The sequence below is a fragment of the Rhinolophus hipposideros genome (genome assembly GCF_964194185.1).
Source record: "Rhinolophus hipposideros genome assembly, chromosome: 11".
Classification (NCBI taxonomy): Eukaryota; Metazoa; Chordata; class Mammalia; order Chiroptera; family Rhinolophidae; genus Rhinolophus; species Rhinolophus hipposideros.
Window position 1 is genome coordinate 50,541,911 of NC_138057.1, and position 24,060 is coordinate 50,565,970.

Consider the following 24,060-nt stretch of genomic DNA (forward strand, 5'->3'; position numbering starts at 1 on the left):
GGCCTGTTAGCTCAGTTGGTTAGAGCATGGTGCTAGTAACACCAAGGTTGCCGCTTCAATCCCCGCATGGGCCACTGTGAGCTGCGCCCTCCTTAAAAACAAAAACAAAAACAAAACAAAACAAAAAACAATTGGCTCTTGTGAGCTTGTTGGAGTGGCTCCAGAACCTCTGTCGTCCCCCCACGGCCTCCCTGGCCCTTCCAAACTCAGGATCTGCGTTAGCTCCACCCTGAGCTTTCCTAGACTGGATGTCGTGGTTTCCCTGGCTATCCATAGCCGGTTGGGCTTCTCTCTTTCAGAGCCAGTAAGGATTAAACTACCTCATTTGTTTTCTTACCTGTTTTCCCTGGGATGGGGGGAACTCACACAAAGACCAACAATCTTATTCACCTCTGCATCCCCAGGGCTTAGAAAATGCCTGGCAGATAGAAAGAACTTCATAAATATTTGTGTTATGAAATAGGGAGATGCTGAGGAGCCTTGAGGAGGGACCATGGGGCAAAGAGACAGGATTAGGGAAGTGAGAGTCTGATGATGAGAGGGGCTTAAACCAGGGGCTCGTCGTAATGTCTGGGAAGGCAGGCTCAGAATGTGCCCTAGTTATCATGAAGGCCTTTCGGTAGAGATGTCTGATCAGGCTACTCGTATCCTAAAGCACCACTCTGCCCCCAACTGGGGGTCCAGGCTCCCCCATCTCCACCCAACTCAGCCCAGATTTCAGCCATCTTTTCTCTTAGCTCCCCAGGACTTCAGGAGGAATTTACAAGGGGGACTCCCTGGTCTTTGGTGAGCAGGTCAGTAACACTTTTGTAGGCAAGGACCAAGGAGGTTCTCCCGTTTCACAGAGGAACAACTAAAGTCCAGGGCTGGGAGGTGACTGACCCAGCCTTAGTCCCAGGACTTCCTCCTTAGCTGCAAATTCCCCAATCTCTGACTGAGGGCTACAGGCTACCTTGTTTCCCAGGTCATCCTGTCTATTTCCTCTTCCTTCTATGGAAGGGCTGAGTGGTATGGATTTTCCCTTCCTTCCTGGGAAACAGCCCAAATAAAAAGGCATCTCATCCTCCCTGATGCACCATTACCTGCCCCTCCTGTAGTCTAACCCGAATCCCTCCTGCTTTCATGACACTGCCTTTCCTTCCCAGAAAGGGACCTTGACTCCCACTCTAGAAGTGAACTCACTAAGGGGCTGTTCTCCACCCCCAGCCACTCCCCAGCCTCACAGCAGAGCCAGGACCTAGCCCAACGCAGTCTCAGTCTTCACAGTTCCTGAAGGCAGTCACCAAGCAAGGGCAGCAGGCCGGCTGGAGCCACCTCTCCCATCCTTGACCTTTGCCTGAGATCCACCCTAGTCCACCCCCTCTCTACAACACAGACACACACCCTATCCTGGGGCCCAGGCTCCACTGTCCACCTGTCCAGACTCGCTTTCTGTCCTGCCTACCGACACACCCATCCCAGCCAGTCCCCTGTGGTAGAGTGGCTCACTCAGCTCAGAGAGAAGAGCAGAAAGAGGGAGCCTAAGGGGGCGACTTCCCGTCATTCCGTGGCTGACATCCTTTCCCCAGTGTGAGAAATTCCATGAAGAACCCCAGGGCCCAGGTGGGCAAACACCCCACTTTTATGGGTGGGCAAAGTGAGGTCCCAAGAGGGACTTGAGAGTGTGAGCCCTGAGAGCCAGCCTAAGGCCTCAGAGTGCATTAGTGATGGGGACGGGACTGTATCCAGGTCTGGATTTTATGCCATAGGCTCCCATGCCTGCACAAGATGGCCTCCTTGCCACAGACAGTCTCCAGCAAGGAGAATCAGAGAGCTCCCGTGAGGAAGCTGGGGGTGCAGAGGAATCACAGTAGTTGGGTTCCAGCTCTGGCAGAGGATAATCTTGCCCTACAGAATTTGGAGAGATTGGACACTCCTGAAATTACTTCCAGACCAGATGTGAGGAAAGGAAAACAGACCAGTAATCAGGGTTCCTTACCAGTGGCGTACTAAATGGGGGTGGGAGCAGTCCCTCCTGGGGACAAACAATAGGGGGCACATCATTGGCAGAAAACTGAAAAACAATAAAACTGACTAAAAGTCAGTCTGCTTCTTGTTATCACCATCATCAGCAATTCTAAACAAGTCAGTAATAAAATACTTCTCCCAGATAGGGTGGACCACACCCACTGCCCCCCTACTTGATACACCACTCTTCCTAACTATATATTTACCCTCAAATTCTGCCTGTCAAATCCACATTATTTCTTAGATTATAAGACAATTTCATCTCTTTTGGAGAATTTATGGGTTCTTTTAGGACATCCTTTAAGGAGCTTCTTAAAAAGTAGTAATCAGTTTCTACAAGGGTACTTGATTTATTCATTACTCATTCATTCATTTCTTCATTCATTCATTCATTCATTCAACAATTATAGAAGCCCTACCAAGTGATTGGTACTGGATGTGTAATGGAAAACAAGACATAGTCCCAGCACTGGAGGGCTTACAAGGCAGTGGGGAAGCTGGTGAGTAAATAAGAAGCTGTGATGCCCATATCAGAGGTAATAAGCACGAGGGCCTGTGGGACTTAAGAGGAGGGGCACTCAACCAAGCTGGGGGTGGAGGTGGCAATCAGGAAGCTTTCCTGGAGGAAGGCTTGGATATCCGCTTGAACAGCTGAAAGATGTGAAGGAGTGAGCCAGGTGAAGGAGTGTGGGGCCAAATGGATGTTTTCCCCTGGAGAAGAGATAATTCATGAAAAGTCCTGAAGGAAGCCTGGGAAATACCAACAGCAAAGTTCCCTGTGGCTGGAGTAGAGTGGGAGCATGGTGATGCTAGAGAGGTGAGCCTGGGGCAGATCATGGGCATGACGTGTCTTGTACTTGCTCCTGAGAGTGATGGGAGCCATGGAAGGGCTGCAAACAGGGGAGTGGCAGGGTAAACTAGTGTGTTAGAAAGCTCAGCCTGTCTGTAGCTCAGAAGGCATGAATTTGGGGTCGGAGGAGTAAGAGCTGAGCAGAGAAACTGGTTAAGAGACAGGTCCAGTAAGGAAGGCAAGAGATGATGGTAGCCAGAACAAAGGGAGGAGCATTAGGGATGGAAAAAGGGGATAGATAGGTTGGAGCACAGTGCCAGAAAATGATTGACACTCGGGGTGCTGGAGCAGGAAGCATGGGGTGACTCCTAGGTGTCTGGTTGGGGTGAGGTCCCTCTATAAGATGGGAACAAGGGAGAACGAGAAGACTTAAAGAATACTCAGGTCTTCTTGTCATATTTCTGAAAGAATTTCTCAAATTCACATTCCTTCTTAAATGTGCCACTGTGTGTGGGGTTTCTTTTGGTGTTCTAGATCAAAGCAGCCCCCCAAACACTCTTTCTGTATAGGGAGGGGTCACTCTGAAGAATTAAAGTGAAAATTAGTGAGAGATGCAATAAAAAAAAGGTACATTTAATTAGCTCCATCACACTTTGCCAATCACTCTTTCGTTCAAGCCTGGATCTGGGAGATAGACAAGAAACCTGGCCTCATAGAATTTACAATCCAGTACATCAGAAAGTAATATAGGATTATAAAATACTGACACTTTCACATAAAACATTAATTTTACCTCTTTGTTGTTTTCTTTTACAAATGCATAGCTTTTATTATAAAAGTAGTAATGCCTATCAAAGAATATACAAAAACTACCAGAAATAAAAGTAAATTGCTCACAATTCAGAAATAACACAATGCCTATTAATCCTTGCACTCCTTTTCATCTTTTAATCTTTCTAAGTATTCTGCTGACACAATTGAAAATAATTCTGCATAAACCTGTTTGTGTAATGCCCTTTTCACCTAATGCCATGATTGTAGAATAATGATCAACTCCTCAGAACCAGGATTTTCATAAGTAAGAGACAAACCATACTGTATTTAATCTATCTTCTATTATTGGATATGTAGTTTGTTTCCCAGTGCTTGTGCCAAATCAGTGTGAAAGCCCTTGAAATGCTCAAAAATAAATAAAATTATAAAAAGACACCAAAAATACAACCAGGAATGAACAAGTTAAAGTATACAGCACTTAGCACAGCGCATGGCACTGTTATGTGCTCAATGAATAGTATTTATTCACTCAACAGATATTCATGAGCCCCTACCAGGAGCCAGGCACTGTGCTAGGCTCTGGGGACCTGGCAGTGACTGAGACAGACACAATTCCCACCCTCCCTGAGTGTCCTGTCTGGTGGGCAAGGAGGCCTTAAGCACGTGATTATATGAATAAGTAGTTGACCATAAGTGTTACTTGTCAAGGGACTGGGGGACTACGGGAGTGTATCCCAGAGAGGGGAAGGTAACAGTCTGAGGGGACATAAGGGAATTCTAAAAAGGGAAGTAATAGTCAATTTCATAAAGTATATTTTACGTCTCGGCTGGCCTTAGAGCCCAGCCAACATAGGGGTGAAATGAAGCACCGCCAGCCAGATCAGAGATCAAAGGTAGGGAGCACGGCACTTCCAGGTAGGGAAACCCAAAGGAAGCCAGAGGCGGGAAAGGCGGGGAGCAAAGGCTCAGAGGCGGGCAGGGTTCAGATGTCTACAGCAGAGGAGCATGCTCATCTCAGGACCTCGAGGAGGCACTGAAGGTGAGGAGGACGTTGATGACAGTGACGGGGAGGAGACAGAGATGAGCAATGCTGGAGAACTAACAAGGGATGGGGAAAAGTAGTGACAGTTCAGAGGACTGAGACGTGATGGAGACACACGGATGGGATGGGTGGTGACAGTCAAGGTGACCATCCCTCTCTCCCAGCCCTGATCCAAGGGAATGGAACTCGGCAGCGGTCAGTGTTGGGGTAGAGGCACTTGACAAAGACAGGGTTGGTTCAAAAAACCACAGCGTTGGGAATGGGACTGGGACAAGGAGGACAGGATGCTGCAGAAGGTAGCACAGCAATGGGAACTGGGTCACATGGCAGCATGGTTAAGAAAGGGGCAGTGACTGTAAATGCAAGAATGATGATGAAGGTGACAAATGAGTGACAGGGTCAAAGATGAGTGGTGATCATGAAGGTGACCCAGGGATGACAGGAAGTGTAGGTGGTGATGGATATCTACGCTGGTGGCAAACTAAAAACATCCACCCTGCCCCCTCCCCTGTGTTTCAACATCGGAATGGTTTCCTAGGCCTCAGGTCCCATGACTCAGATCCAGGCATTAGCCAACCTCCAGATAAGATCTCCAGGCATAGCCACCGCCAGGGGGGCTGGCTGGGTGCCTCTCCAGGCTGTGCCCAGGCCCATTAACAGACCCAGGCATGGAACCTTAGTGTCATCTCTGCCTCCTCCCTCCTGGGTCCACATCCACCCCAATCTGAGGTCCACCAAGAACCCCCTAAGCTCCCTCTCCTTGGAGAATACAGCTTCTGCCATAACTGTCCTAGTCAGGGCTTTGTTTCTTCCACAACCGACCCCATTAGAAGTTTCTGGGCCTTCTATTGCTTTGCTGTAACTATTTCCTGGGAGGAGAGAGAAAAGAAGGTGTGCTTCAAGTATGTGGGGAGAGGGGTGCAGGGGGAGGGGTTTGAATAATCCCATCCATTCATCGCACAAATATTTACTGGGCCCCTTGCAAAGTAGAGGGGCTGGCTTGCATAACAGGACCTGTTTCCCTGACTCCATGAAGCTCAGGCTGGGGGACAGACATGTAAATGGCAGTCACCATTGAGAGAGAGTGCTATTCCCTTGTAATAGAGAGGGACAAACTGCTTTTTAATACCTGAGGAGAGTGGGTCCCATTAAAGGAAATCTCAGCACTTATGTGAGTGACTCTTTTGCCTTTTGCTCAGATGAATACTTTACAAAATAATTTAGAGTATAGTGAGCAATCCGGAGGGAGAAAGTGAAGAAGGGCAATGAGAAGGGAAAAGAAAACCAGTTCCGTGGCCGAGCTAGGGTGCTGTGGATGGAAAAGCGGTTCTCAGAAAGCAACCTCACAGGTGATCTGATGATCAGTTCCTAACTGGGCAGGTCATGGTGGGTAGTCACGCCCCAGGCATATAACTTCTTTAGTAAAAGGCTTCTCTTTGCCTTAAGCGAGCCCTGTCCACCGTTTCTGGGCATCTAGGTTAACTGCACCTTTGAAACGCCCCCTTTCAGACCCCTCCTTCTAAAGGTGTGACCACCCTCAAGAGAGCACACAATCTTAACTATCCTGTAATCCGATCCCCACCTTGATTTCTCCCACCTTCATGTAATCTTCCTTACAGTTCCTCCTTAATCTCAGAAAAGAAACTGCAAACTGTTATTCTTGGAAGCGTTGATCTCAATCTGTTGAGCTCTTGCTTCCAGGGGTATCCTCTGTTTGACTCTAATTTTTATAAAAATTCTCTACAGGTTTGGGTGTTCTTGTGACAGTGCTAAATAAGATGAAGGTGCTGGTGAGATTTGCCATGACGGAGGAGCCCAAATGATTTCCGAGAACAGGGATGTCTTATATTTGACTTGAATATGTTGGGTGTGTGCAAAGTAAACTCCCTACATCTCCCCAAGCCTTCAGCAGAATTTGTTACTAACATAAAGACCTGCTATAAAACAGGGGTTTCTCTCCCTTTCTTTTCTTTCCTCCCTCCCTCCCTCCCTCTCTCCCTCTTTCTCTGCCCTCCATCTTTCCTTCCTTCCATCAGCTGAATCTAAGACTGTTAGGAACCCCAGAAGAAAATCACAGAATGCTAGAGCTGGAGAGGTAGCTAAGGCTCTGATCATCTCATGCAGCACCACTGTGGTCCTGAGGGAGAAACTGAGGCAGAGTGGTGCTGGAACTTTCTCTGGGCGTCAGAGCAACCTAGAGCTCTTGACACCCAGACTTCTCACCACACTTCTCTGACCTGTTTGCTGTACATCTGGTCTCTGTCCAAGGCAGGGTGTGGCCCCCAGCTGGCTCCTCCCTGCCTCTCTCACTTGGTGATGGATGTGTTTACAGGGGCCACTAAGCAAGAACTCTAGGAGGCTTTGGTTTCCTAGATCCTACCTGACCCGGATCCTGTCTGAGGTGGCCCCACGCACCTTTCCAGGCTCATCTGGTACTCTAAGCTCCAGCTTTTCCAGGGCACCTATTTCCTGCCAACAGGCCTTTGCACAAGCTGTCACCTCTACCTGGAATACTCCACTTGGCTAATTCCTTCTCATCCTTCAGGTCTCAATATAGAGGTGTATGGCTGGCTTTATGGGCAGGTTACCTGGGCCTTAAAAGGGGCCTGCCCTTGATTTAATTTTGTTGCTGTCTTGAAATTCTAAGTAATTTTTAAATAAGGGATCCTGCCTTTTCACTTCCCAGTAGGCCCTGCAAACTATGTAGCCAGTCCTATAGAGATGTTTCATCCCAATTTTTACTTTCTCTTGGATGACCGTATTTGTAGTCTCCTCCTCTAATTCGGCTTTAAGTTCCATGAAGACAGGAACCGTTTGGTAGGCTCTGGTTTCCCCTGAGGACCTAGTAGTCCTCAGTTTCCATATGAGAATCCATTTTGTTCAGATGGAGCTGACATCTCTCTTGGGGCCAGAGATGGAACCTGTGACTTTGGCTAATCCAATCAGGCCAGGCTATTCTTGTGACTCAGGGCCGGGCATACGACCAAGCTGGTCCAATCAGAATGCACCTTTAAAACTGTTATGATAAAGATTCTCTCTCTGCCCTGCTATACATTAATAAGTAACATGTAGCCTGGAGCTACTGCCAGGTATCTTAGAAACACAAGAGGATTCAGGCTTAGGATGAGCTGACACCATGGAAGAAAGAAAGGAGAAACAGAAAGGAGATGGGTGCTGGATCAAGCCTCACCTGAAGGTTTCCTCTGGTTTTTCAGTTATGTGAGTCAATGAATTACTGTTGTTGCCCAAGCTACTGTAAGTCATATTTCCTCTTTTTTTTTTTTGCATCCAGATGCTTCCTACCTGATATTGTGTACATCTTGTTTATTATAGTATTCCAGGTACCTACTACAACCTGGCATTAAAAAGATCCTCAGTAAATATTTGATGAAATAATAAACAAACAAATAAATGAATTAAACCCAAGCCCTCTGGTAGAAAAACCAGAGGTACTACTTTGCACATAGACCCTTCTGGGAAGCCTCCTGCAGAGTTTCTGCTGGTCTCATTGATCCTGTATACTTCACGAGATCCGTACAGGTCCCCCTCTTTCCTGGCTAGGGCCCAAATCCTGGAACGGCCCAGGGCTTAATCACTTTCTGCTCATCCTCTGGCGGCTGGGGTTGCTGTGGCTTCACTCTGCAGTCAGGTATCACTGCTGTCCCCTGAGAATGGCAACTCAGGCCTGACTGGCCACTGCCTTACCGCAGGAGCTTCATGCAAGTCACCTGTATTTGAGACTCAGCCTCCTGCTCTGTAGAGTGTTGGAGAGGATGTGGTCCCATTGACTTCAGAGGGTGAGGTGGCTTTGGCTCTCTGGTTGCCTAGGTTTCTAAACTTCTGTGAGACAGAAAGCACTACCAGTTGGAAATAGGGAGTTTTAGTCAATTCTGCTCTTTTCTCATTCAGCGAGTGTTTGTTAACAGCTCCCGCATGCCTTGCCCAGACACTGGAACTCTCAGTCACATTCTTTAAACCCCCTGCTTCCTGAGCCCTTGCTCTGAAAATCTGGGTTGTGACCTCAGAACCAAAAGGCTTCCCAACCCCACATCCTGACCCCCGTGCACCCATTTCTTTATCCCCTATCTCTGCATTTACCACACCCTCCCCAATTCCAGCCGTCAGACTCACTGCATCAATGTGTGGCTTCTAACGACTCATGAGTAGGATTGTATTCGTGTGAGTGCTGGATAAGTGTGAGTGCCGAATAAGTATGAGTACTGAGAGTGCTGACAGGCACTTAAACGTACATGACTGTAAGAGTGTGGGTCAGTGTGAGGACGTGCAGTGCAGGCGTGTGTGTCAGGGTGCGAATGCACTTGAATGTATTTAAGTGTGCTTTGAGCATCCAAGGGTGTGGATGAGTGTGTCAATGTCAGAGTACGAGTGTCCCTGTTTGAATGTGGAACAAGTGAATGTGCGTAGGTGACAATGAGTGAATGAGAGTGTGTAAATGTGTTTGTGTGAGTGTACACACACACACTTGTCCTTCACCAGGCATAGAAGACACACCCTCACGTGTATGTGGACACACACACACACCTCCAAGGGCCAAAGGTGACTCAAGCTGTAAACCCTTAGTCTGATAAAGAGAAGACTTTGTCCACAGGCTGGGGTCACTCTCCCCTCTCACCCCTGACATGGGGATCCCCCAGCTAAAGGTGACCTTTACCAGGAAAGAGCTCCCTCAGACTGAGTCTGCCGCCTGCCTCCCCCTTTAGGCCAGGCCACCTCTGCTCCTCCCTTAATCTGTTTCATGCCAGGCCCTGTCAGTGACCCTGAGCGAAGAGGCAAAGAATGAGGGTGGTGGGCAGGACATTCCAGGTGCCTTCTCAGCTATGGGGGGGCGTCTCCATGGAGGTGAGCCGGCGGACCATGTCCAGATGACTATCGGGGATCCCAGAGTCCTCTCTCCCCTTGCCCAACCTCTTCCAGCCAGGCCTCCTTGGCTCAGAGTGCAGTGAGGAAGCCTGGCCAAAGCCTACCACTCTTCACAGGGGCTTCAGAGAGCTCTGGAGATGGGAAAGATAATTCCCACCCCTTCTCCATACCATATCATATCTCACTTTGACCTGAAGGTATGACCAAGGCAGTCAAAGGAGGGGACCCCGGTTCAGGTTTGTCAGTTCTCAGCCCCCTCATAACCTCACCCCACTGACAACCTGGGCTTTTCCATAAGACCTCCCATCACTGCTTTCCCTCAACCCAGGCCTCCAATGCGTTGGCAAGGATAGGACGGAGGGAACACAGACCCTCTTCCTACTCAAAGCAACTGGAACTCCCAGTGTGTTGGTGAGAGCTGGAAAAGGCCTTCAGAGTCATCATAACCATCTTGGTTTCTGCCCGATTCTTGAAGAACTGAAGCTGGATGGCAGTGAAACCTGGGGAAGGTCTTCCTGATAAGGCCGTGAAGCAAGATAGGAAACACAGATTGGGATTGTGCTTCTGCCTTCAACCTCTTTAGGACTGGTTCTCAGCCCTCACTGCATATATGCTACTCTCTAAACCTCTAATTCATCACCACAACCACTCACAGCTTACACAGGGAGCTCACAAGGGCGCATAATAATAACAACAACCACACCAATAGTTATGTTCTATGTTCTATGGCTCTTACTGCTACATCTGGCATTTTTATGCACGTATGTTATCTCTTTTCATCCTTACCTTGTGCAACCTAATGAGGTAAGTACGATTCCTATCCCCATTTTACAGATGAAGAAACTAAAGAGCAGAGAGTTGGACTCTGTCAGGGACCCAACAGGAATAGTATATCCTGAGTGCTTCACTGAAGACAGTTTATAAAGGGACAGTTTACAGAGGCAGGGGCAGGGTCACAGGGATCAGCAAGGGATGGGACTAACAGCACACAGCCCTTCCCTCTTAGCCAGAGGAGGTGAGAACAAAGAGCAGTGGAAGCCCTGGAAAAGGCATCAGTATCCTGACCTTTCCCCCACCTTCCCTGCCCCAGCTGTGCCTCCCACTTGCCAAACCCAAATGGACGCCAGATGGCAAGAGGCCCAGGTGACATGGGACAGAGATATTAGCCTCCTGGGGCGCAGAGCAGGCTGGAGATTGGATCTGGGGGACATGAAGACTCCACATGTCCAAGGTCCCGTGGCTGGGAAGGGCTGATTTAGAATGTAGGTGATCTGGGCCTGCTCCCCGAGATGGTGCAAAGTGCTGTCTGGGAAAGACGTTGAGGAGAGCCAGGTTGGGGACAAAAGAAAGGATTCTAGTCCAGACTCTGCTGCACTGCTCGGTGACCTTGTGTGAGACTCTAGACTTCAGTCTCCCCTGAGTTAGGTGCCTCTCTAGGACAACCAAGGTACCCAGACAAGATACCTTCTTTCCCAAGGCCACCCTTACCTGAAATGAACCTGGCACCAAAGGCTGAGGCCCCAGCATGGAGATGTAGAGTCCTTCAGGAGGCCACCCCCAGCGACTGGGCAGACACACCCACCCCTCTGCACCCTAAGGACTCAGAGATGTTCTGGGTAAAGCCCCTTCCGCCTCCCTGAGGGCCCAGTGCCTCAGTCTCTCCTCTCTTTGCACAGCCAGCATTCCCTGGCCCATAACTCGGGACTCCGCCCCAGGACAGGCTCCCTCCTCCCAGCGAGGAGGTGCAGGGCCCTGCCCAGCACCTTCACAGACCCTTCCTGGGGGAATCAAGGGTGTCTCTGACCGCAGGGATCTCTGTGCAGGTGGAATAATCCCTCCCCTTCCCACCCCACCCAACTCTACTGTACCCAGCCTTCCCCAAACCTGGGGTGGGGGGGGGCCTCACCCAGGTTTTCATACAAACAAAATCAGGGAAAGAGTTAGCAAGGAGGGAGCTCATTACAAGGAATTAAGGAGGAGGTATGCCCTGGGGTAGTGAAGCGGTGCTGAGCTGGCAGGTATACACAGAGATGTCAGTACACAAGGTATCAACTTAGAAGTCCACAGAGAAAGGCCCAGACAGAAAGAATCAGGCAGTGAGAGACACAGAAAGAGACAAAGACATTGTAGACTAGAGGCACAGACCCACAGAGACATAAACAGACGTACTGAGAGAAAGACAGGCGCCCTCAGAAACTTGGAGAAATACACGCTTCCATGTGTGCACACACAGAGGCAGGCAAGGGGACAGGAACCAAGCTCAGGTTTCGGGGAGGCTGATTTTAATCCAAACAAGTCAGAACTTTAAGGACACTTGGGCTCCTCCAAAGCAGGTTGTGGAAATGACTCCGCTCAGGAAGAAGGTACAGAGATGCGGTGTTGGGTCTGTCTACCCTCCTACTCGGTGATTCTCCCTCTAAGTCCACCTTGGAAAATGGATTAAGATACTTCTACTAAACAAGATGAAGAGGTTTCTTTCTGGAACTTGTGGTTAGCTAGAACGGCTGATCGAGGCTTAGCCTGCCTAGAAGTGAGTGGGGGGGGTGGGGAGCTTTCCTCCTGCCCCCGGAAGGGTCACATGCTGCTACTTGGCTCAGGTCCCAACCAGCCCCGGCCCCACCTCACAGCTCCTGGCCCCAGCCAGGCTTTATCTTTTCTCATGACTGACCCCCCATCCAATATGTCCTGTTGGCTGTGCTCCTCTGCCCTCCACACTTGTGCATGTGGCCCCTTCTTTTATCTCCCTTCTATTCCACCCCAAAGCCTCCTCTAGTCAGGACACAGCAAGCCATCACTCCCACTCTGCCTACTCCCCCTCCCCCACCTCAGGAAATTTAAAATCCATGGAAGGAATCTGAGGTGGAAGAAGATATTGAGTTCAATGACCCTTAAAAAACAGCCTTCAGCATCTCTCCTCTACCATCACCCCCCCTTTCCAGTTCTGCAGGAATAATCATGAGGTGACATTTATTGACTATTTACAATCCGCTGATCACTGTGCTAAGTCCTTGCTGTGAATTATCTTTCATTACTTCCTCCTTTCAATATCTCCCAATTCACAGATAAGGAAACTGAGGTTCAGGGAAAGAAAATGACCACACTATGATCACACAGCTAGAGAGAGGCCACGCTGAGCTCAGAATCCAGATTTGACTTCTTTGCTTACCCACTACACCAGAAGGCTTCCCTCCACCCCCTGGGCCGACCGGTCAGGGAGGAAGGGATGACAGAAAGGCCTGGGACATGCTGAGGAGGACAGCAGGGTGGGAGCACCAAAGGTGGGACCTATGTGACTGGAATGAAATTCGGAGCCATGTTCCCCTCCCAAGGTTTGCCCTTCCTCTCCCAGGGCCTGGGAAGGGGCCACTCCCTCTGGCGTGCTTCCCTGCAACATTCCGTACACACCTCTTGGGTGCTAAGGACAAGAAGTGGGTGGAGACCTGATATGGAACCGCTTTCTCCCATCCCACCTCTGCAAAGTCCTAGCTGTGTGACCCTGCATTTGCCACCCACCACGTCTGGGCCATGGTCTCCTCATCTGTGAAATGGCTGAGGAGCAAGAGCTGGTTTTGACTCTAAAATCCAGTTCTCCTGCTGGACCTAGGGATCTTCTAGCTCCCATGGGGTTAACTCTGCGGGAGATCTTGGGTTGGGGCCACCTTCCCTTTTATTCCCAGTGAAACTTGAGGAGGATTGGGTAAGGGAGGAGAAGGTGAGAAGGGACATGTGATCTCCTGACAGAGCTTTCCTGGGCTCAGGTGTGCAGAGCCCCTTTCCTCCCTGGGCAGTCAGGGCACCAGAGTCAGTCAGTCTAACCCCGGCCATGCAGGACACAGATGTGCCTCAGACTGAAGAACTAAAGCAAAAGGGAAGACAGGTGAATGGAGCTGTGGTCTCTGGTCTCAGACAACTGACAGTAGAAGATGGTGGAAGAGTGAGGAAGAGCAGGGATGACTTCCTGGAGAAGGAGACATTAGAGAAGATCAGGATTTTAGTGAGTGGACACTTTGGAGCCAAGGTTCTAATGTGGGAAGGCTCAGGAGCACACAAAGTAGTGTGGGGTGGATGGAGCATTGTGAGGGCTTGGGTGGAGACAGGGGGCAGGTCCTGGAGGGCCTGAAGGTAGAATGGGTTTTTGGGTTATCTCTGGATGGCGAGAAGAGCTGTGGAAAAAAGGCCCACTTTCAGCAGTGGTTTCAGAAAGATCCCTCTGGTTTCCTGTACGGTCTGACTGGGACAGGTCTGGAGGCAGGGAAGCTGCTAAGTGAGCTGTGACCAAGGTCTGGGTGCAGGTGATGGAGCCTGAACAGCTGCAACTGTAGAAGACAACATAGGTTCCCAGTCTGATTGGTCTCCTCCAGCAAGAGGGAGCTCACTACTTCTTGGGTAGCGAGTCCTCCCCTTGGGGTAAGTCTGCCGGGGAGAAAGTTCTTGCCTAGGCCAGGCTCAAGCTCGTCTTCCTGAAGTGATGGGGGGGTGGGGTACAGGGATTAGGACGGAGATACCATTCATTGTGCTGGGACTCTCACGAGGATGGAAGTTTGGGGGAAAGTCTGGGACCACTGAGTCAAGCTGAGATGAAGAGACTCTCTGACCTGTCTGTGTGACTGCCCCCTGCCCAGCAGGGTGCCCTGGCCAGGTTAAACACCCTGCTGGGCACCCTGGGTATATGTGGCCAGACACACTGAAGCTCCTTAACTGACCTCAGAAAAACAGCAGAGCAAACAGCAAAATGTGTACACAATTGGCAGTTTTAAGTATACATTTTATTTATTTTATATAAAAGGCAAAAGAGTACATGTTTTGAGTGGAAGATTAAAGGAGTGAAAACCAAACATAGAGTAGGGTCTCCAATCCCCATCCCTAAAACTGTAACATCGGCTATATTAAAAAATAACCAAAAAAAACACAAAAAAACAAAGAACAAAAACATGAAACTAATGACCTGTACTTCACCTCACCCTCTGATGCCTACATTATGACAGAAACATGTTATTCGGCTCCTACTTATGTACAGCCAAAGGTCCACACCTGGGCTGTGGCCCCCTCTTTCCAGCCCCACCCATATTCCCACCCTACCTCCCCCAAAGCCTCCCCTAAGCCCGTGCTTGGAAAACAGGGCAGATACACACATACTCAGAAATACATATATCTGGACCCTCCTCCACATGGAGCCCCTGAAACATGCAGATCCCCAGCACTTTCCTCACTCACAGGTGGATACATCACTGTCCCTGGCCTTTAGGCTCCCCTCACAGCTAGAATCCATTCTACTTGTTCCCTTGCCCTGAATATCTGGGAAAACACACACGCACGTGCACACACGCTCCCACACCCACTGCCCATTCCCTCCCTTTGGGATACAAAGGGTTATGTTGGCCCTACACCCTGTCCCACCACAGTTTAAGGACTAAAGTCCTATCTGGGCAGTCTGGTAGAAAATCCTGGAGGGGGCTGTTCAGTGGGTGGGGGCAGACTAGGAGCTTCTTAGCCTGGGAGGAGGATCACCAAGGGGGCTTCTCAGGAGCAGCGCCTGCACAGTCAGTGGGTGCTCCCGGAAGAGGGGCGGAGGGATGGCCCCTGCCCACTCAGACCTGCTCTTTGTGCTTCACGTGGGCCAGCTTCACATTCTCCTGCTCAGTGGAGGGTGGAGGCAGATCCAGGTGGCAGCCGATCATGACCTGGTACACGAAGACTCCCGCAATGGAGCCCAGGAGTGGGGAGATGATTGGCACCCACCACCAGTGGCGGCCAGTCCTGGGGGACAGGGTATGTGGTTAAGGGTGGGTGGCACAAGCAGAAGGGAGGCAAACTGGGGCAGGCCGGGTGGGGATGGCACTCACGTGAAGACTTCCGAGCCCCAACCCGCGATGGCAGTGAAGAGGCGGGGCCCGAAGTCCCGGGCAGGGTTGACGGCATAACCGGAGTTGAAGCCCATGGACGTGCCAATGACCAGGACCACCAGGCCCACGGTGAAGGCCTCCAGGCCTCGGGGGACGGGGTTGTTGTAGGGGTCCACAATGGCCAGCACACACACGATGAGGGAGGCTGTGCCAATGAACTGGAGAAGGGGGAGCGGAGTGAGGAGTAGCCCGCAGCCCACCTTCGGGTCCCTCCTTCCAGCCTCCGTCTTCCCTCCAGCTCTCAGACTCTTGTCACCCCCCGCATTCTACTCTTTTGGGCAGTGATGCTAGACTTTTTGTAGGCATAAGCATCCCCTGGGGATCCAGTTAACTGTAGGTCCCTGCCACCCTGATTCGGATGTCAATGTCCCCATATATTGAGAAACGCTGCTTTAGACAAGGAGTCCTGTCCCTTAGCCAGCCCATCAGCAACCCAGGGCAGCCTAGGCCCCTTCCCTGTGTTCCCCTCACATGTTCCCAGACCATACCTGATCGAAGAAGCCATTGACCATGTCCAAGTGTCCAGAGGGATAGGTGGCAAAGATGCCAGCTGTGCCATTGGGGCCCGAGACTATAAGCTCGTTGTTGGCGAACGCCCAGATTGCATCTGTTGACAGATTAGACCCAAGTGGATAAGCGTGGATGTTTGTGCTGGTTTCCTCTCTCAGGTTGGGCCCACCCTTCCAGAGGTCATGGGTGAATGAAATCATTGCTATCTTATTCTGGAATTGAAGGTGGTAGGGTGGGTGGGGTGAGGGCCTGAGATGCTATTGTTGCCCAACTCGTTTCTTTTCCCTCGTGCCCCCTACCTTGGGCCTGTGCGTGAATGAGTGAGTCATGAGCCTAGGGCCTGGGCAGGTCCCAGCTGTCTATCATCAAAAGACTTGGTGCCAGCAGGTCCTGAGTAGGAGGAGGGGGAGTGGAGGAGGGTAATGCTTACCATAATACAACCCAAAAACAATCCCAGCACCCAGGAAGGCTCCCAGCGTCTGAGCCAGGGTGTAGATGGGCAGCTTGATCCACGGCTCACGGGCCAGGAAGCACATGGCGAAGGTTACAGCAGGGTTCAGGTGGGCCCCTGGGCAGAGGAGAGATGGGACCTATTAGCCATAACCTGCCACAGTGGGGAGGCCAGGATGGCACACCACCCTCATATTCCCCATCTCTGGCCTGGGGGAGCAGGGCTGCAGAGAAGGGTTTCTTGTATGGGATGGTGGGTTGGACTGTAAAACTGCTAATCTCTGATTCCAAGGTGAGAGTTGAAGGTTGTAAGTATCAAGTTCCTTCTTCACTCTTCTCTTCCAAGAGCTTAGAGCTCAGGCTACAGCTATGCCCTGCCCTTGGGAATGCCCCTTCCACCTGATTCCCCAGTGGGACAACTTGTGGGAATGCTGTTGAGTGTGGGAATGACTGAGGGTGGGGTAACACCTTACCAGAGACCTGGCCAGCGACGAGGATACCCAGGGTGACGGCAAAGCCAAAGGCCAGGTTGATGGTAAGAAAACCACCATGGGTGCCCCTGCTGAGAATGACCTGGGCCACAGAGCCACAGCCGAACATCTGTGTCAGGAAACAGAACAAGGAAGGATGGGTGAGGCCCAGCTGACTCCCAGCAACTCTCACTCCAGGCGGAAGGGTAAAGCCAGGAACCTCTGCCTGCCCCCGTCAAGAGGAAAGAAAGCCTGTCCTGGAATTCAGCCCAAACCCCTACTGTTGCAACTGCACCCTGAAAAGAAGCAGACATGTCTGCCCTCCCGTCCCCAATGTCCTAACTCTAACATAACAGGGCAGTATGGAAGAGACTGGAAGCAAAGTCTGCAACTGGGAGCCCAGAAGATGGCTGAACCGTCTGCATTGATTTTTCTTGACTCTCAGAAGGAATGGAGTCGAGGGGAACAGCTTTTACTTAAGCAGTTTCTCCCCCATCCCTTCAGGACTGGCCCATAGCGGCAGGAAGGCTCTCACTCATTCCCCACCTGCAGTTGCCTCCCTCTCTGCTCCAAAGTAGAGCTCAGGTGGTGGTGGTGATGGGGGTGAGAAGTACAAAGAAATAGAGAGGAGGCCAGAAGTTAGGATGAATCCTCTTCGCCTGAATCTGGGATGTCAGAGTCCCTGCCCCTGCCCCTGGCTCTCCACAGAAGCCCTCTCAGTCCCCTCAGCCTCCTCCCTGACCTGTCCCTGCCCCAGAGTCTCCTCTCTCCACCTGCCCTGACCTCTCTGCCCTCAGGAGTCCAGGGTCCCCACTCAGATTTGGAGGATCTGAGTGACTCCTCTCACTAGCCCCAGTCCCGGCCACAGGGCAGTGGAAGTGGGAAGATTATTTCTAAGCTTTCTGCCAGGGATGGGGGGATTCAAGAGAACTAAGATCCCTGTGTCCTACAAGGACAGAATATACTGTATGTCTATTCCCCTGTTCAAATGTAAAAATGCTTCTGTACTAGCTGTAAAGAGCATTGCCCTGCGTTCCCGGAGTGTCCCCCAAATCTGCTGCAGCCCCTGCCCATGTTTCTCATCTCCCCATAACTAAAGTTTTTGTGCCTACCAACCAGGTAGTTTCCAAGACCTGTGCAAAGGGCCCTTGGCCATTCTGATGGGTCAGTGTCGTGTTGTACTGCGTTGCTAGGCATTTTAATTATCATCCCTCAAAAACACCAAGAGATGGTGGGGAAGACAGTGGCAGTGATGCCAGGGCAAAGGTGTACAGGCAGGTGAGAGCAAAGATCAGAGATTGTGAGTTGTCGGAGGACGGGGGGTGGCACATGTGGGTCTGGGGCATCTTGCCAGGCTTGGCCGGCCCTGGTCTCAGTTCCTTGCCTGCCTGAGGCCCAAACCTGGCTCCATCCCAGAAGGCCTTGGAGGGAGAAGCTGTCAGAGCCAGTTCCACCACCCTGGGGCTAATCTTCCTCATCCTTCCCTTCCTTCTCCCCCATACTCCGCCCTTACTAGGTACCCCAGAGACAGGGTTTCCCCTCACCCCAAAGCCAGCCCTGATTCTGCCACTAAGGCTCTAGGGCACCAAGCCACAGAAGTATGCAGGCAAACCCTCACCCCCCCCCCCCCCCCCCCCCCCCCCCCCCCGCTCAGGGGTCTCTGGGGCCTGCTCCTTCCTCTCCAGGCTGCCCTTGAGGTTGTTTTTCACTGACACCAGATGCCTCACACTCAGCTGAGCCTCCAATCCTCCTTCCTGGGGCTCAGTGCTAGGCCTGACTGCTCCTTTGTGGGGAAGGCAAACTGAGACTTGGGAGAGGACACAGAGGCCCCTCTTTGAATGTGGAAGACAACTTTCCCTGTCCTGGCTGCTCTCAAATGGAGGCCTGGACCATAAATCAGACACAAGATTCTGGGGGCAGGAGGATGATAAGCAGCTGCCCCACTTCCTTCTTGGCACAGGGAAGAGAAGGGATGGGGGTGACCAGTAGGGCCACTAGTTTTGTGAGGGGGCTGTGGATATAGAATGCGCCACTGGCTTTCCCGCTGTGTGTTTCTGAGACCAGAGGTGAGTCGCAGCCGTCTTCTCCCATGGAGCCTGCTACACTACCAAAGGCCATTTGGGTGGCTTGCTCCCAACCCTGCTTGCCTCCAGTTAAGCTTCTGAGTCCACAGGGGTCTGTTGGGTCTGCATTATCTAGGGTTGGGGCTGGGGCAGGAATGGAGTAACCCACCCACGGCAAAGGAGCAAATGAACCCAGAAGTAACCTAGGGGGAAAACAGGTGTAACCACAAGAGTGACTAAAAATCAAAAAGTAACTGGGACAGGAAATGGAGACTGTAACTGGTGTGTCTGCCAGACCCACGAAATGCAAACAGAGTCACCCAGGAACAACCCAGGGGCAAAACTGGAGTAACCAGGGAGTAACTGGAAACGGGAAGTAACTCAGGCAGAAGTGTCCCACTCAGAGAACCCACAGCGCAACTCGCAACTCGGAGGGCTTCTTCACAGAAGCTGAGAGCATCTGTCTGGGTAACTGACAGGGTGTGGGAGTCACTCCACAGGAGGGGAGAGACTGAGGTGACACCGCTTCCTTTGTGCCTGGGGAGCCAGCACCTTCACAGCTCCTATCTTCAGGGTCCTCCTTGTGCTGTTTGCACCCTGATCAGTCTCCGCCCTCTGTCCCCACCTGTGGTAAACTGTCTTCATGCCACGAGAACTTTTGGACTTTCTGAGGCTTAATTATTCATTAGGGGCCAGACATCAGGACCCAAATAACCTAATAGGGGTCTCCACTGCCTCTGGGGGCTGGGGCTCCGAGAACCTGAGGAGCTGTGGGAGCCTTGAGAAGGGGACTGAAGGTCCCTGACTGCAGGAGTGACAGCTGCCCCCAGGCTGTGGTGGGAGGTTAAAAAGGAGCAGTGCTGTCACTGGGAAGTAACAGCTGTCATCGATGGGGTAAAAGGTATGGGGAAAGCGCCCTCTGGCAAGGGTCGGGCCGGGGATCAGAGCTGGGAGAAGGGTCAAGGCTGTCTTGAAACACACAGCTCTCCGGTGAACAGAGGGAATGGGGAGGGCAGGCGCTGGGACTGAAGGGCTTCTCCGGGTCCCCCCCACTCACCACCAGGATGAGGGTCCCCAGGCACTCAGCCAGCGCCTGGCGAAGCAGCCGGTAGCGGATGTGGAGCACCTCCCCGCAGCGGGACACCAGCTCCTTCTGTCGACCCATGGCGCGGGCAAGCGGTGATAAGAACCGGCGGCACGGACGGCTGAGCGAGGCGGGAGCGCAGCGGGCGCAGCAGCAGTGGCCGCGAGCGCCGGGTGGCGCCCTTTATAGGAGCGCGGGAGGCTCAGGCCCCGCCCGCCCCGCTGCCCCGCAGCCCCGCCGGCTCAGCCCCGCTCAGAGCCCGCTTAGCCCCGGGCCGGGCCGCGGGAGTGGGCGGCCACTCCCCACCTCTGCGCGCACCTTGCCGGGGGAGGTTGGTGAGGACACCAGGTTGGGGGAAAATTAATAAGGAAGGTGGGGGAGCATGGGGTGGTAAGTGCTTAGGGGTGGGGTTGGCCCAGGAGGGCACTTAGGGGAGGGGGCTGAAGGGGGATTGCGGGCTGAGAGCCAGTGGGGGGGGTAAACAGGCATTGGAGGAGCATGGCTGGAGAGAATGGAGCTGCCAGAGAGACTTCTTTGGCGCCCAATAGTCAGCCTTGCTGTCATCCCCCCCTTGGTGGAGGTGAGAGGAGACGTTTCAGAAAGGAAAGGACCTGGCGGTAGCCCCAGATCTACAGGATGACTGGACCCAGCATGCCCTCAGTGAGGAGGGAGAGGAGACCTCATAGACCAGAACCTGATGGGCACAAGAACACACGGGCTGAGTTTCAGCTGGAGTTCACGGGCCCTTGCTCCTGGTGCTGTGAGCATATGTCACATGTTGCATGTCCTGACCAGCTCTGTCCACAGCTGTGTCCATACGTGACATCAATCTTGTGTGCCTAATCACACTTGCGGGGCATTTCTCATGACTGGGCACATGATTGTCAAACATGGCGGGGTTAACTGAGATCGTCACACATGTGTATCTGTGTGCGTGTTGCACATGACTCCAGAGGCTGAGCTGAAGTTGTCCTAACATGCCACATGCCACATGCTTGCCAGCAGGAGAGTCCCAGATATTTTTAACCCTCTCCTCTCCCACTCTGACTGATCCTTGGTCCAGGGAGAGTCTGTCTGTTTAAGAGATTAAACTGGCTAAACTGAGGATCCTGGGGCAACCCTGTGGAGTGTCATGGGGCCACCCTGCTCCCTATGATGCATTCAGTAATTGGGAAACTGAGGTCTGGTGGCCTGGTCCCAATTCCCACAGGACTAGGAACAAATTTGTCCTCACCCCAGTCCCTATAGTAGCATTGCCAGAGGAGACCAAAGAAACCACATTTTCTAGATGGATTTAAACCAGGTGGACCAAAGGCCCTGGGGATTTGTCCCGTGAGGAATGGTAGTCAGAAATGAGGGCTCCAGAGGTGACTCAGACCTGAAGAGATAGGGTTTAGCAACACACATTGGGTAGACTCACACATGTGCACCCACATACACTCATACTGCATACCCTATAGACATTCACCTATAGATACCGAGCTCTGCTCACGTGCTCATGGGGTCCCATTCACATGAGAGCCTGGCCATCGGCTCACACATACATGGAACCCACATACAACATCTCTCATGACCCTTGGCTCAGAGACATACACCCTACCCTCTGAGCCCCCACAGGCTGGGAGGCCCCACGGTGAGTCAGGGAGCCATCACTGAGTGCCTGCCTGCGGCCCTACTGCCAGTCTGTGACTCAGGATGGAACCCTGGACGCCTGGTGCGGGAAGCTGGAAACGGGGGAATGTACTGCTCTCTCTTGTCCCTGTCCCATGGTGTGCTTCTCAGTTGGTCACTGCCTCAGGTGGGGCCACAAAGGGAGCTCAGGGTGGGAACGCGCCAGGGGCTCCTTAACACTGAAAGAAAGTCGGGAACCCCAGCCCACAGCATCTCATCCTCACCCTGCCCCATCCTGGGACTGCCAGCAGCCGAGCCTGGCTTGGGACCCAGAGCAGGAAAGAAAGACAAAGGCAGCTCTGCCACCAGCAGGCACACACAAGGCCCCTGTACACACGTTTGTGCTCAGTTCACATAGATGTCACTCATGCTGCGTCGGGGGGAGCAGTTCATACATACAACTGTGGATTTGTGTATCTTGTTCACATTAAGCAGCATTTATTAACACACGTGTACTCACAGGTGTGCATGTATACGTGTGCCTACTTATAATCCCGGGGCTGCAGCTCACCACAGAGCATCTTTTTGACCCTCTCTAGTGGATGCAGTTCCACTCTAAGGCACATGGCTTGGCAAGTAGAACAAGAGCTGGCTTTCAGTGCTCTACAGCCCCAAATCAGGGCCCAACCTTCAGGACTGTGACCCCATGTACTCCCACCCAAATCATTCCTACCTATAACTGGTGTGTACACAAATGTTCACACACGTACATACACATGGACATTGAGATGGGTTAGGGTTGGAGCTGAGAAGGTATGGATAGGGCTTCATGCTCCTTAGTGGGCCTGAGAGGACCCTGACTGGAGGAGGGGAAGGATGCAATGATTTCCAAGGGTTCCTTATTCCTGTCCGCCCTCCTTAGGTCATCTGGGATTAAGAGGGGTCTGGGCCCGATGATATTTGTCCGGAAGTGCCAGGTGGCCTGAGTTTGGGAGACAGAAATAGGACCTCTTTGCAGGACTCCTCACTGGGGGCATTATTATCTCTGTAGTCAATGTGAATGGCGCCCCCTGGAGAAAAAAGCAGAAAGAAGCATGGGCTCACAGAATAGAGAGTGAGTTTGGAGAGGCTCTGACTCCGAGTCACACAGCTTACCCAGAGCTCTCTGGGCTCCCTCTTGTGCTTTGGGAAGGAACGCCAAGGCCAAGTGCAGGCTGGAAGCCAGCCCACCTGGGAGCTCCGGCAGGAGGCTCCGTCTCCTCCCAGGGCATCTTGAGCAAGGTCTGTGTCTCACATGGGCGGGAAGGCTGAGCTCAGGACGGCCCATCCATCCCGTGGGAGACTGTGACTCCTTGAGGTCAGAGCTGGGGGAGTGGGTTCCCAGTCAAGGGAAGGGCTGAAGATGCAAGCCCCAGCCTGCTGAACCAGAGGGGCTGGCTGGGACTCTGTAAGGGGTGGAGGTGGCACGCCCTTCATTTCCTGCCCCCTAAACTCTTTTTTGCCTGAAGGGGAGCAGCCTGAACCAGTAGAAGAGACAGGGGCTTGGCTTTCAACAAGTTGGATGGAGAAGAGTGTAGACATAGACAATGGATAATGCTACGGTTCCCCCACCCCCACCCCCGAGTCTCCCCAAACCCCCTAACCTCTTCCAGAGCATTGGAGCGGGGTAGGGGAGGAGCAGACCAAAAGAGACATAGACATTTTCAAGTTTAGAAAGCACTTCATTCCATATGCAAAACAACCCCCAAAAGTAGGTGTATTATCCCTCTTTCACAGATGACAAAACTGAGGTTTGGAGAGAAGTCACCTGCTAGTCTCACTCAGCCAATGAGAGGGATTCAGACCCCATGGAGATGAGGAGGAGATGAAAAAAGGGCAGAGAGACCAGGGAGTCACAGACCTGGACAGACACTGAGTCCCTCCATGCTCGAGCTCCCTTTCTAGAGTGTGCCCCACTCTTAGGCCACTGCTGGATACCATTCCTGCTTTTGGGCCTTGAGAGTTGGGGGGTGGCTCTGGACTGGCATGGGGAGTGAAGAACAGAGATGAATCACCCCATTATGAGCGTCCCCAGACTGGGGGGCGGGCGAGCAACTCCTCCTACTGCGCCAACAGTCAACCCCTGTCTCCAGACAGATGAGATGGCAGGAAGCCTATGAACACGAACTGCCCCCCTCAGGCTCCTCTGGCCAGATGTCCAGCTGGATCTTGAGAAAATCTACCTTTTGACCCATGTCCTGGGGACTCTGGGTTCACCTTCTGATGTCCCTTAGCTGCCCTTGGCACCCTTTGAAGACAGCAGAGGGTCATAGAGAGGAGGCAGAGGGATAGGACAGAGGCCCAGACCCCTTGCTGAAGAAGGACCGAGATCCGTAGGAGCAGGCTGACGGGGCAGAGCCCACTTGCAGACCCAGAATCTCAGTTCCAAGCCTGACTTGGCCACTGGCCAGTCAAGTGACATAGATGCTCTCTTCC

The 24,060-nt window shown here is 52.1% G+C and overlaps 1 protein-coding gene across 1 annotated transcript; it reads right to left on the reverse strand.

Annotated features, from left to right (window-relative positions):
* Positions 1-14,240: 14,240 nt before the first annotated feature.
* Positions 14,241-20,126, reverse strand: AQP3 (aquaporin 3 (Gill blood group)). Its single transcript, XM_081066216.1, has 6 exons — positions 19,948-20,126; positions 16,831-16,957; positions 16,338-16,475; positions 15,886-16,004; positions 15,338-15,555; positions 14,241-15,251 (listed from the first exon to the last, which is right to left on the reverse strand). Exons 1-6 carry the CDS (start codon positions 20,053-20,055, stop codon positions 15,083-15,085), a joined length of 879 nt encoding a protein of 292 aa, XP_080922342.1. The 5' UTR covers positions 20,056-20,126; the 3' UTR covers positions 14,241-15,082.
* Between the last annotated feature and the right edge of the window lie 3,934 nt (positions 20,127-24,060).